Source organism: Panthera uncia, chromosome B1 (genome assembly GCF_023721935.1).
Source record: "Panthera uncia isolate 11264 chromosome B1, Puncia_PCG_1.0, whole genome shotgun sequence".
Classification (NCBI taxonomy): domain Eukaryota; kingdom Metazoa; phylum Chordata; class Mammalia; order Carnivora; family Felidae; genus Panthera; species Panthera uncia.
The window spans coordinates 110,248,614-110,260,811 of NC_064811.1; the positions used below are offsets into that span (position 1 = coordinate 110,248,614).

The 12,198-nt window shown below is 43.2% G+C and overlaps 1 protein-coding gene across 2 annotated transcripts in view; it reads left to right on the forward strand.

The window, feature by feature from the left end:
• Positions 1-516: 516 nt before the first annotated feature.
• PCDH10 (protocadherin 10) overlaps positions 517-12,198 on the forward strand; it is a 41,006-nt gene continuing 29,324 nt past the window's right edge. For both annotated transcript variants that reach the window (XM_049631182.1, XM_049631181.1), the window contains exons 1-3: positions 517-4,072; positions 5,654-5,712; positions 6,267-6,373. In XM_049631182.1, coding sequence (XP_049487139.1) covers positions 1,442-4,072; positions 5,654-5,712; positions 6,267-6,373 — 2,797 coding nt within the window. In that variant the 5' untranslated portion in view covers positions 517-1,441. The remainder of the gene's footprint in view (positions 4,073-5,653; positions 5,713-6,266; positions 6,374-12,198) is intronic.

Consider the following 12,198-nt stretch of genomic DNA (forward strand, 5'->3'; position numbering starts at 1 on the left):
AAATCGTACAGGCAGTCTCGGCCAGAGCCCCTTCGTTAGGTAACCCCTGTCAGTTAGCGGCCCCTCTGCAACTTTTCCCCTTCTCGGTGATTTATTTCCACGATCGGTAGTAAAGGAAAACACCTTAAAGGAAAAAGAATGTTAGCGTCATTGGAAACCCCGCTCCTGGGAGAGGATACCGCTGCTGTTGCTATTATGTTTTCGCATTTGCTGATGCAAACAGGGGAACCTCTCTATTCCCTCTCCATTACTTGCGGCTGGGGACTGGGAACTTTCCGCGGCAGAGTCCCCAGCCAGCGCCTCGGGACCTGCCGGGCTGTTCTCACTCTCACACTCACACTCACCCCGGCAGCCCGCCCGAACGCGGGTTCCATCCCGCCCCTCCCGGCTGCCGAGTGACGCTCATGATTGACAGCCAGATCTGCCAGTTAGCGGTGGCTCGGTGGGTGGTGCTCTTCAGCGATTGGTTGGCAGAATGAGGGCGCTGCGCAAAAACAGAAAAGCGGAGCGCTCGGAGCTCAGAAACTGCCAGCCGAGATCACAGTCTCTAGGACTGAAGCAGGAGGAGGGAAAGACTGGAAGGAAGAGAGACAGGTTAGAGGGAAAGAGGCTTGGGAAGAAAACAGCAGGAAAGAAGCCGCTCATCACACTTCTAGAGAGGCAAATGATGCTGGAGATGAGGACAGAGAAAGACAAAACTATGAGAGCCAAAAAATACAAATAAAACGAAAGAGGAGAAAATGCCAAGAAGAACATCCATCCGGAGAAATGAAGAGAATGAAAGTTTTATGCTGCAGAGCCGTTCTATGTTTTTCCGGCAAAAAATTATCTTGCTGTTTTTAAGCCCTTTTGCATTTGCCAGCCGTTGACATTGAGGCATGTTCAGCGGTGCCAGCAGCGTCTCCTCTTCCTTCTCCTCTTCCTCTTCATCTTCCTCCTCCTCATCTTCCTCCACCATCACCATCACCACCACCGCCACCACCACCACCACCTCCTCCTCCTCCTCCTCCCCCTCCTTCTTTTCCTCCTCCTCCTTCTCCTCCCATCAGCAAGAAGACAAACCGAGGACAGTCTTGAAATATCGAAATTTCCTCCTTGGGATTTGCCAGCGCCGCGTTGCGCCAAGACTGTCGGAATAAAGGACGCTGACTATTGTATTATTATTTTATTAATTGGTCAGTGGGAAGATTACCGATGAGGAAAGGGGACGCCTGTCACCCTTCCTGCGCTAAGATTGAAAAATGAGGCTGAGTTGGGGGAAGCCCTAAAATGAAGCAAAAGGAATAAGATTTTTCAGGACAGAAAGCCACAGGAGCCCCCCACACAGCGCACTTTTATTTGTTTATTTTTTTTTTTAAGATTTTTTTTTTTTTTCGTGGTGGTGGGGGAGGTGATTGGGTGGCTGACTGGCTGCGGGAAGCTGCTTCCTTTCCCTTTGGAGATGATTGTGCTATTATTCTTTGCCTTGCTCTGGATGGTGGAAGGAGTCTTTTCCCAGCTTCACTACACAGTGCAGGAGGAGCAGGAACATGGCACTTTCGTGGGGAATATCGCTGAAGATCTGGGATTGGACATTACAAAACTTTCAGCTCGCAGGTTTCAAACGGTGCCCAACTCGCGGACCCCTTACTTGGACCTCAACCTGGAGACCGGGGTGCTGTACGTGAACGAGAAGATCGACCGCGAGCAAATCTGCAAGCAGAGCCCGTCCTGCGTCCTGCACCTGGAGGTCTTCCTGGAGAACCCCCTCGAGCTCTTCCGTGTGGAGATAGAAGTGCTGGACATCAATGACAACCCCCCCTCCTTCCCGGAGCCGGACCTGACTGTGGAGATCTCTGAGAGCGCCACGCCGGGCACCCGCTTCCCGCTGGAGAGCGCATTCGACCCAGACGTGGGCACCAACTCCTTGCGCGACTACGAGATCACCCCCAACAGCTACTTCTCCCTGGACGTGCAGACCCAGGGGGATGGCAACCGATTCGCCGAGCTGGTGCTGGAGAAGCCGCTGGACCGAGAGCAGCAAGCGGTGCACCGCTACGTGCTGACCGCGGTGGACGGGGGAGGAGGGGGAGGAGGAGGAGAAGGAGGGGGAGGCGGCGGGGGAGGGGGCCTGCCCCCCCAACAGCAGCGCACCGGCACTGCCCTACTCACCATCCGAGTGCTGGACTCCAACGACAACGTCCCCGCCTTCGACCAACCCGTCTACACTGTGTCTCTACCAGAGAACTCGCCGCCGGGCACGCTCGTAATCCAGCTCAACGCCACAGACCCAGATGAGGGCCAGAATGGCGAAATCGTGTATTCCTTCAGCAGCCACATTTCGCCCCGGGCGCGGGAGCTCTTTGGACTCTCCCCGCGCACTGGCCGGCTGGAGGTGAGCGGAGAGCTAGACTATGAAGAGAGCCCGGTGTACCAAGTGTACGTACAAGCCAAGGACCTGGGCCCCAACGCGGTGCCCGCGCACTGCAAGGTGCTTGTGCGAGTACTGGATGCTAACGACAACGCGCCGGAGATCAGCTTCAGCACGGTGAAGGAGGCGGTGAGCGAGGGCGCGGCGCCCGGGACCGTGGTGGCCCTGTTCAGCGTGACCGACCGCGACTCCGAGGAGAATGGGCAGGTGCAGTGCGAGCTGCTGGGGGATGTGCCGTTCCGCCTCAAGTCTTCCTTCAAGAACTACTATACGATCGTGACCGAAGCCCCCCTGGACCGAGAGGCCGGGGACTCCTACACCCTGACCGTTGTGGCTCGGGACCGGGGCGAGCCGGCGCTCTCCACCAGTAAGTCGATCCAGGTGCAAGTGTCAGATGTGAACGACAACGCACCGCGGTTTAGCCAGCCGGTCTACGACGTGTATGTGACCGAGAACAACGTGCCCGGCGCCTATATCTACGCGGTAAGCGCCACAGACCGCGACGAGGGCGCCAACGCCCAGCTAGCCTACTCTATCCTCGAGTGCCAGATCCAGGGCATGAGCGTCTTCACTTACGTGTCCATCAACTCTGAGAACGGCTACTTGTACGCCCTGCGCTCCTTCGATTACGAGCAGCTCAAGGACTTCAGCTTCCAGGTGGAAGCTCGGGACGCCGGCAGCCCCCAGGCTCTGGCCGGTAACGCCACCGTCAACATCCTCATCGTGGACCAGAACGACAACGCCCCTGCCATCGTGGCGCCCCTGCCTGGGCGCAACGGGACTCCAGCGCGGGAGGTGCTGCCCCGGTCGGCGGAGCCAGGCTACCTGCTGACCCGCGTGGCCGCAGTGGACGCAGACGACGGCGAGAACGCCCGACTCACCTACAGCATTGTGCGGGGCAACGAAATGAACCTCTTCCGCATGGACTGGCGCACCGGGGAACTCCGCACCGCGCGCCGGGTGCCGGCCAAGCGCGACCCCCAGCGGCCTTACGAGCTGGTGATCGAGGTGCGCGACCACGGGCAGCCGCCCCTGTCCTCCACTGCCACACTGGTGGTGCAGCTGGTGGATGGAGCCGTGGAGCCCCAGGGAGGGGGCGGGGGCGGTAGCGGGGGGTCAGGGGAGCATCAGCGCCCCAGCCGCTCCGGCGGCGGGGAGACCTCGCTGGACCTCACCCTCATCCTCATCATTGCGCTGGGCTCGGTGTCTTTCATATTCCTGCTAGCCATGATCGTGCTTGCCGTGCGTTGCCAAAAAGAGAAGAAGCTGAACATCTACACCTGTCTGGCCAGTGACTGCTGCCTCTGCTGCTGCTGCTGTGGCGGTGGGGGCTCGACCTGCTGCGGCCGCCAAGCCCGGGCGCGCAAGAAAAAACTCAGCAAGTCGGACATCATGCTGGTGCAAAGCTCCAACGTACCCAGTAACCCGGCCCAAGTGCCGGTGGAGGAGTCCGGGGGCTTTGGCTCCCACCACCACAACCAGAATTACTGCTACCAGGTCTGCCTGACCCCTGAGTCCGCCAAGACCGACCTGATGTTCCTTAAGCCCTGCAGCCCTTCGCGGAGTACGGACACTGAGCACAACCCCTGCGGGGCCATCGTCACCGGCTACACAGACCAGCAGCCCGACATCATCTCCAACGGAAGCATTTTGTCCAACGAGGTAAGGCTGAAGCGAAAGGACCACCATCTCTCATCTCCTCCATCTGAAAGCCTCCTCTAGCCCGGCCCTTGTATCTCTGGTGCACTCTGTATTTATATTTAGGATATTAACTTCTTTGTATCTTTGTGGGGGCAGGAATTGGGCGGGGGAGGCTATCCCACCCCTTCGTATGTAACCTAAACTTCGTGTTGTCCCTAATTTTCTGCGCTCCACCCCTCCACGTTTACTTTCATTTCTTCCCCTTGGTGCTTTGCCACCTTGGACCTTCCTTCTTCCCTCGGGCATCGTTCCTTTAAAATCCTAACCCCTTCTCAGTCCTTTCCCTTCTCAGTTTTCTGAGGGTAAAGGGAAAAGTAGGAGGGGGACCGAGGGAAATGTGATGGAGGGACTTTCTGGCACCGGCAAAGGTCTTTTTCTCTTTGCGTTTGTCCCAGGCGTTAATAAAGTTAATGCTGTTTGCTTTGTTTATCGATGCTTTCAGTCGCGTGTAAAAGTAAGCTATAGATTGTTTAACTTTGCACAGTCGTCTAAACTCGAATGCATGTTTTAGCGAATAAGTTATCAGATCCTTGTCCCCTGAACTCGGGTTGCAGAAAAGCCTTCAGTTCTGCTCTGGACAGCATTTACAGACGCTCTTGAAACCCAAGGCCCACACAGTGTGAATTTGAATGAAGTTACTTTGGCACAAACCCCTGTAAGCGTAAACTAAAGAAAGGCTTAAACAATTGTTACCTTAAATATATCTTTTAACTAATAATCACCTCTTGCCACTGTTCTTGATAAATCACCACTGTTGGCTTTCTTCCTCAAAGAATTTGGCTTGTCAATTCCGATTTCTATTTAAAAGATGGAGAAGTGGCAAAGTTGGAAGGTGGGAGGGAGGGGGAGAACAGGGTTGATTTATGTACTAGAAAGTTTGGACCGGAAAAGGTGTGTGGATGCCGGAGGTGGGGGGAGGAGAATGCAGAGGGCGTTTGGAGGGGGAAAAGAATGGGGAGGGGGGGGCTTTATGAATTCCTTTCTTGGCAGGTTATTTTATTTGAGTCTTAGATATTATTAATTGACTTTCATGAATATTTGTACAGTTCATTTGTATCTTAAGCACATTTTGAAAATAAACAACAAAATAATTCCATAAAATATCCAAACTTTTTGCTTATTGAGCGTGCTGTTTTTCTTGTGTCAACCAGTATGCACCTAAACACTGTCTTAGGCCACTGAAAGAAAGTCTGTAGAGTTTACCTAGGTTGACTCTATTAGGGACAATAGTTTATGAGCCCTAGCTGTGAGGTCATTTGCATTCTCTCCTTAAAAACACACATACACACGTTTAAAATTGGCTTTTTATTTTTGGAATTTTTTTTTTTAACCTTTACTGAAAGTCTAGATTGAGTGTCTTTGCATATCCCCCCCCCCCACCCCTTACCCAGCAGTCACTAGGGTGAGGTCTTAGAATAGCTTGAAAATTCATAAAAATGCACACAATTACTTAAACTAGACTCAGTTCCTTACCTCAAAAAAAGGACTGTTAGTTAAACCCTTAGCATTCAAATGCTCTTGATTTATTTATTTTTTTTCTAGACTAAACACCAGCGAGCAGAGCTCAGCTATCTAGTTGACAGACCTCGCCGAGTTAACAGGTATGGACTCTTTTTTTTTTTTTTTTTTCCTACCTTGGTGTGTGGACAATTTACAACCTACTAAAATTAGGAATTAGGGGTATTATTCAATATTAAAATATAAAATGTATAAAGCATTTCCAGTTAAGGCAGAACATACATGCTGATTATGTTGGGGTTCCTAGACAATACATTAAAATCTGGGCATATTTCATTTATATACAACTTTCTGAATATATTTGAATATCTTATCAATTTACACACCTACGCTGCTTCTGATAGTCTCCCTAACTGTTCCAGGTGGATACTCTCTTTTATGAAAATCATATAAACATATACATAACTCTAATCATAGAAAATGGCTAAACTAGATATGCCTTAAGGGCTCAACCACCTGCTATGCTCAGTTTTAAAGAGTTAAGTTTAAGGTGATGAAAACCAGCTTTATGCAGAAATAAAGACAACTGAGAGGTCTATGAATCTGCAGCACCATTGTTGACCATGTGGTGGCAGAAGAATGTTTTCTGTGTTTCTTCACCTTTTTTATTCTAATATTCACGTTTTTGTACTTCTAGTTCTGCATTCCAGGAAGCCGACATAGTAAGCTCTAAGGACAGTGGTCATGGAGACAGTGAACAAGGAGATAGTGATCACGATGCCACCAACCGCGGCCAGTCAGCTGGTAAGTGTGTTCAAAGAGCAATGCTGACTTTTATGGTTTTTGTTGTTGTTGTTGTTGTTGTTTTAAATAAATCTAGAAAGAATGATGTCCTAGGTAATTTTCTGTAGGTTTAATGTTGGTAAATCCACAGAAAAAATGGTGTCATGTTATGTTGATAAGTGTATATTCAAAGAGGATTATAAAAATTTGATGTTCCTTCAGAGAGGTAAAGCTAGAGATTTATTGTGAAATATGTTAGAATATGAGCTATTTCTTCCTTATGTAATGTTCTTTAGTGCAATTGTATTGCATACAAAGAGCTATAGATTTCTCACCTGGTCCAGTCCTCAGTCTTTAGTCAATTAAGGTATTATTAGACTTGTTTATGGATGAGGTAACTGAAGATGAATGAAATTGATTGAACTGTACAAAGTCACAAGAGAATAATTGGATGATTGGGAACTAGAATCCAAATTTCTTGCTTTTGAGAGCAGTGCATTTTGTAAGCCACTGAGTATTGAATGGTAGAAGGAATGGTGATGAAAAGTCATGAATAGCCTGAAAGCAGGGTTTCCAATGCTGGGTTCTTAGGCTTCAGGACATTAGGAAACATTTGATAATGTGTATTTTCTCGAGCATCCTAGATTTCCTCATATTTTCAATAGGGTCCATGACCTGTCAAAAGTTGAACCCTGTGTGTATTTGTATACGAGCTTAATGATAGTCACTGATGGGGTTGCAATGTGACACAGATGTTTTACATTGTTTATTTGCTTTACTTTTGTCTATATAAATTTAACTGTTAAGTTTTATAGGATGCTGATAACTCTGCTTACTAATACTTAAAGAAGACACTTTAAAAATAAAATATGTACCTTACAATGATGAAAATGATTTCATATTTGAGGTTGGATTAAATGAGGTTGGATTTTCTACCTCGTTGGCCTTTCAACCAAGAAGGGTGATTGTTGTATTTTTTTTTTAAATTTTTCTTTTTTTGAGGTTTGTGGTTTTCTGACATGCGAAAAGAAATGGAAAGGCGAATGAATTAACTTTTGTGACTTGTAAAAATGTCCATCATTGGGCCATCTCTGGATTCAACTCTGGTCACATGCTTTTGAGCTCCATTTTGGTTAACGATGTAACCCTAGAGTGAGAGAGTCCTGATTCTCAAGGTAATATTGGTCCTAGAGAGCACACATTCCTTAACACACTCGGTGGACCTCTAAACCGTGCTGAGGCAGTGTGTCAAAGGGCAGCCCACACCCCACGGTCGCCTGGCAGCAGTGGTTACTGCAAGCCTCCCACTTGGCCAATGTGTGCTGTGTCTGAGACTGACTTAGCCTTGGGAAACACAGGCAGGAGGAGGGGGGGAAAGGCTGCTCAAGGGTCTCTTTATATTGCTGCAAGTCATTAATATGCAGACCTAATGAGACTTGAGAACTGCCAAGAATCCCCGGAGGTCCCTGCTCCTTGCGGGCCTTCACGCTAAGTGAACAGAGCATCTATTTAGTGTCTGGGAACCTGACAACAAACCAGATCTTGCCAGAAGTTTATATTTGAGTACAAAGTCCCTTTCATTTTTGGCCTATATATGGCATATGATTTATTGTTATCTTTAAAAAGCTGTACATGTAGAATTGCTCATTCCTGTTCTTTTTCCAGGGTTTCTAATTTAAGTTAGCCTTTTTTAAACTTTTAAAACAAAATGTTTAATATTAAAACAGAGTATCTGGTGCATGTTTCCTTGGGTGCATTTTATTCTTTTCCCACTCCCCCACCCTCTGCTTTGTTTTTTGTTGTTGTTGTTGTTGTTGTTGTTGTTGTTTTCTGTAGCACTCCAATCTCAATGAACATTTCAATTAGTTTAGTCCCTCAGACATAATGAGCCATAATAACCTAACCAAAGAAAGAGAAACGAATAAACATCTGCAAAAAGTACTAAATTTGGAAGATGGATGGGAATACATTCTTATCAATGCGTCTTCCCAGTAGCTGTTTTATTTCACAGGCACTCAGTGTTGCCATTTCGGTAATGTTTCTTTCAAATTATTTGAGATGTCAAAGCATTACAAGGAAAATTAAAATGCTACATTGTGTACTGGAAAAATTTCCAAAAAGCAAGGCAGTTTGTATTTTTCTTTATCAGTGGTAAAATTTGCCTCTGCCTTTACATTCTTAAACACGAAAAGTATCACAGAATTAACAATTTACTTTTGTATTTCCTTGGCAGTTACAAGGCAGGCACAACATACTGAGTGCGATAATTGCTCTTTTAGAATTGTAATGACACGCTTGTATTAAGAAGTAATCTCACCTTTGTGTGCTGAATTGCAATCAGATTTAATATGTCTAATTTTATGGTAAGAATGATTTTGAAGTGTTTTCTTTTTTTAAGTATGAAACCCTAAGTGCAGAGAATTGAAATCCATTTACTTAATGACTTTTTCCAGTCCCTACTGATGTTGTGTCCTATAAACTTCACACCAAGTGGCTATAATATTTCCTAAAAGTTAAGCCCATTTCAGGGAAATAAGTACATCTGTTTTATTTTCTTGTAATGCCAGGTACTAATGATCTTCTAGTTGTGTAATATTTAGGAAATATTATTCATAGCATGTCTATATCCAGGTTTAGGGTATGAAAAAAAATACATACATATCAGCAAATCTCACTGAGCTAGTTTTTAGGGGAAGAACACCAGATTGCCATGGAAAAATAACATTAGAAAGATACAGACTCTGAAATCTCTACTTCAGTTTGTACCTTCTTCCATAGTTCATTATATACACTATTTAGCTCAGTGCTTCACCTGTTTAAACTTGCTAACTTTTTATTTATCCCTGATTTCTTTTTCTGTTAGCATTATTTTGTATTTATTTATTTCGATATGCCTTCTATTTATTCTACTATGAATAGTTTTCTTTTTTGTTCTTTCTCCACCTCCCCCCCTCCTTGCTTTTCTCCTTTCTAAGCCATTTGGAGTCACCAATCTTGTTCATAGAAGGGCTTTAAACACGGAGGCAGCTGCACAGAGAATCACATAAGCTTTTTCAGTTTTCTACTGCACCTGGCTCCATGTGTGAAATTCTTCGGCTTGACCACTGCTCTGTGGCATTTTCTTTCTATAGCCTTGTCAAGGTGCTTTCCGTTTTTTTCAGTGTGCTATTGATGTATTGGTTAGATATGGCAGAAGTCCAGGGAGATGTGGTAAATGTATGCATAAACCATCACAAGAGGAAAATCTGATTAATCACAGCTTAAATAGCCACAAATAAGTCAAAGTGTACTTAAAAGAAATATGGTTTCAATTTTGTTTATTATATCATGAGATTAAGATATCTTTTTCTGATTTGGAATACTGATACAAAAATTCTAGTTGCATATCCTTAAACATTTTAACATTATTACAGGCACATCTAAGGAGATATATTTCGTTATAAGAATTTTTTGCCTCGCTTATTAAATATTTGTGATATGCACACTATTAGACTTATCAATTTATTTCTAATATTTGTGTCCTCTTAAAAAATATATTGAAAAGGACAATCTAATAAGTGATTCTGTTAATGTTACGTGTTATAGTTTACCTGAAAATTGTCAAACCGCTCTTCCTTGTACGTTTGACCTTCAGTTACAAGGAAACTTAGACTAGGTGTGTTAATTTTAATTATTGAGATCGATGCAGGATATGCGGTCAAAATTTGGCTACATGTTAAAAAAACAAAGTGACTGGAGTTGACAGTATTTCCAAACTAGTAAAGTATACCATGAAACATATTCAGCGATTGCACATTCTTACAAGACCAACAAGACAATTTTTGATTTATCATCAATACAAATTTCCCTTTCCCAGCTCCACTCAGAATGTAGATACTGGCAGATTAGCATCTGGATTTGTCAATAAAGTGAATTTATATGATTGTTTGCAAAAGCTTATTCGTGTTACTGGTGAAAATCTGAACTGCCACTTGATGCTACAGAGAGATTTATAATTGGAAAAACGCATATGATAAAATATTAGAGAAAATGGAGAAAAATATCAACACACTGGAAGATTGATAAATTAGGAGAAATTTTGATGTACATGTTTTGATTTTTTCATGAGTGAATCATGTTAATAAATATCTGTGTCCAAGCTATCTTTTCCTAAAACTTATGCCAATTTTTGCGGTTATAATTAATATCTCTCCATTTTTTTGTTGTTGGTAAGTGGTTAAAGGAAGACTGGAAATTTCCTCAAAAAATTAAGTTTTGATTTTCTTTAAAATTAATTTATCGTGTTACGAAAAATTAAACATTTTTATGAAGTCTTGGTGCATGAGAAAGAAATGCACACATAACTTTATATTGTTACATTCATCAGAAAACAGCACAAACTGAATACAATTATAATATTTTTGAAATCATGATTTGTTCTCAATGGTAATAGCACTGCCTCTGACTATAAAGAACAAGTTACTTGCCAGTTCAAAAATATGTATTTTAAAATTTGTCTAAATATATCTTTGCATAACAAGAAGTCTATCACGTCAGCTGTCATGCCTTGTAGAACAGATTATTTCTGAGAAGTGGGAAAAATAAATAACTAGGAGAAGAAATTTCAAGTAATGTATATGTATGTGTGTATATGTGTATATATATACGTATGTATGTATATGTGTATATATGTATATACATATATACGTGCATATACATATATGTGTATATGTGTATGTATATATATGTATGTGTGTGTGTGTGTGTGTGTGTGTGTGTGTGTGTGTATATATGTTGAGATGATTCTTAGAAATTACCAAAACTTCAAAACTGAGGTTTGGCCTATATTTTTCTGCTAAACAAATCTCACAGGTTCTATACTTAGGGGCATTTGAATGAGAAAATATAAAAATCACCTTAAATTTGTTTTCTCTGGGGCCTTCACTTTGAGCTATTAAAAAATTCCAAGAGCAATGTGAAAAGCATACATTTTAATACGTCACCTGTCCCAGAAGACCTGGCATTCCTGTGTATCATGTAGTCATTTATCACAACAGAACTTAAATATACTTCTGTTTATTTGGCCATTAAATAGTATATTTAACGGGACTGGCGATAAATGAAAGAAGGTAAAAAAAGAAAAAAAAAGAAAAGAATAGTTAGTCGTTCAGTGACTCCCTCAAGTGAGGAATGGTAACAGGTATATTTACTTGGTTCTCAAATCATGCATCTAAAAGACAAATGATTTGACATGTATTGATGTAGTTTTTATGTTATTATTTTTTAATTTTGCTTCTGAGTCTGACATTTTCCTCATGAGAAACTGGTACACTTGTTTTGTCAGTAAAACTGGTGGAGTATGTTCATGCACAATTTGTAGCACCTTATCTTTCATTCTGGTTACATATAGCTGTGTGGTATTACTGTGGGAATCACACTTTTAAAAGACTAGTTCATAAATTCAGTAAGAACATCATTTACAAGTGTTTTCTCTGTCGAGTAAAATTGTTCTTCCAGCATAAAACTTCATCCTATTTCTCATTTTTCTTGTTATGCACATGATATCATTTTTGTACAGGTTCTCGACTTGTGAGAACTTGATTACATCGTCTGAGAGAATTTTAACTAGTTTCTAATAATTAAAGAAGCCGAAGACCAGGAAACCAGACACTTCAAGAAAAGAAAATGGGCACAACTGAGTATAAACTATTTAATTAAACAAGTTCTACTAAAAGTACCTCCTAACACATACAGCATCTTACTAATGTTGAGAGACTAGTTTATTAAAATTTAAGACAGATGATCACATTTAAAATTAGGAGAGAACTTGAGAGTATAGCTGCTCAAAAAGATGGGAAAGATTGTTA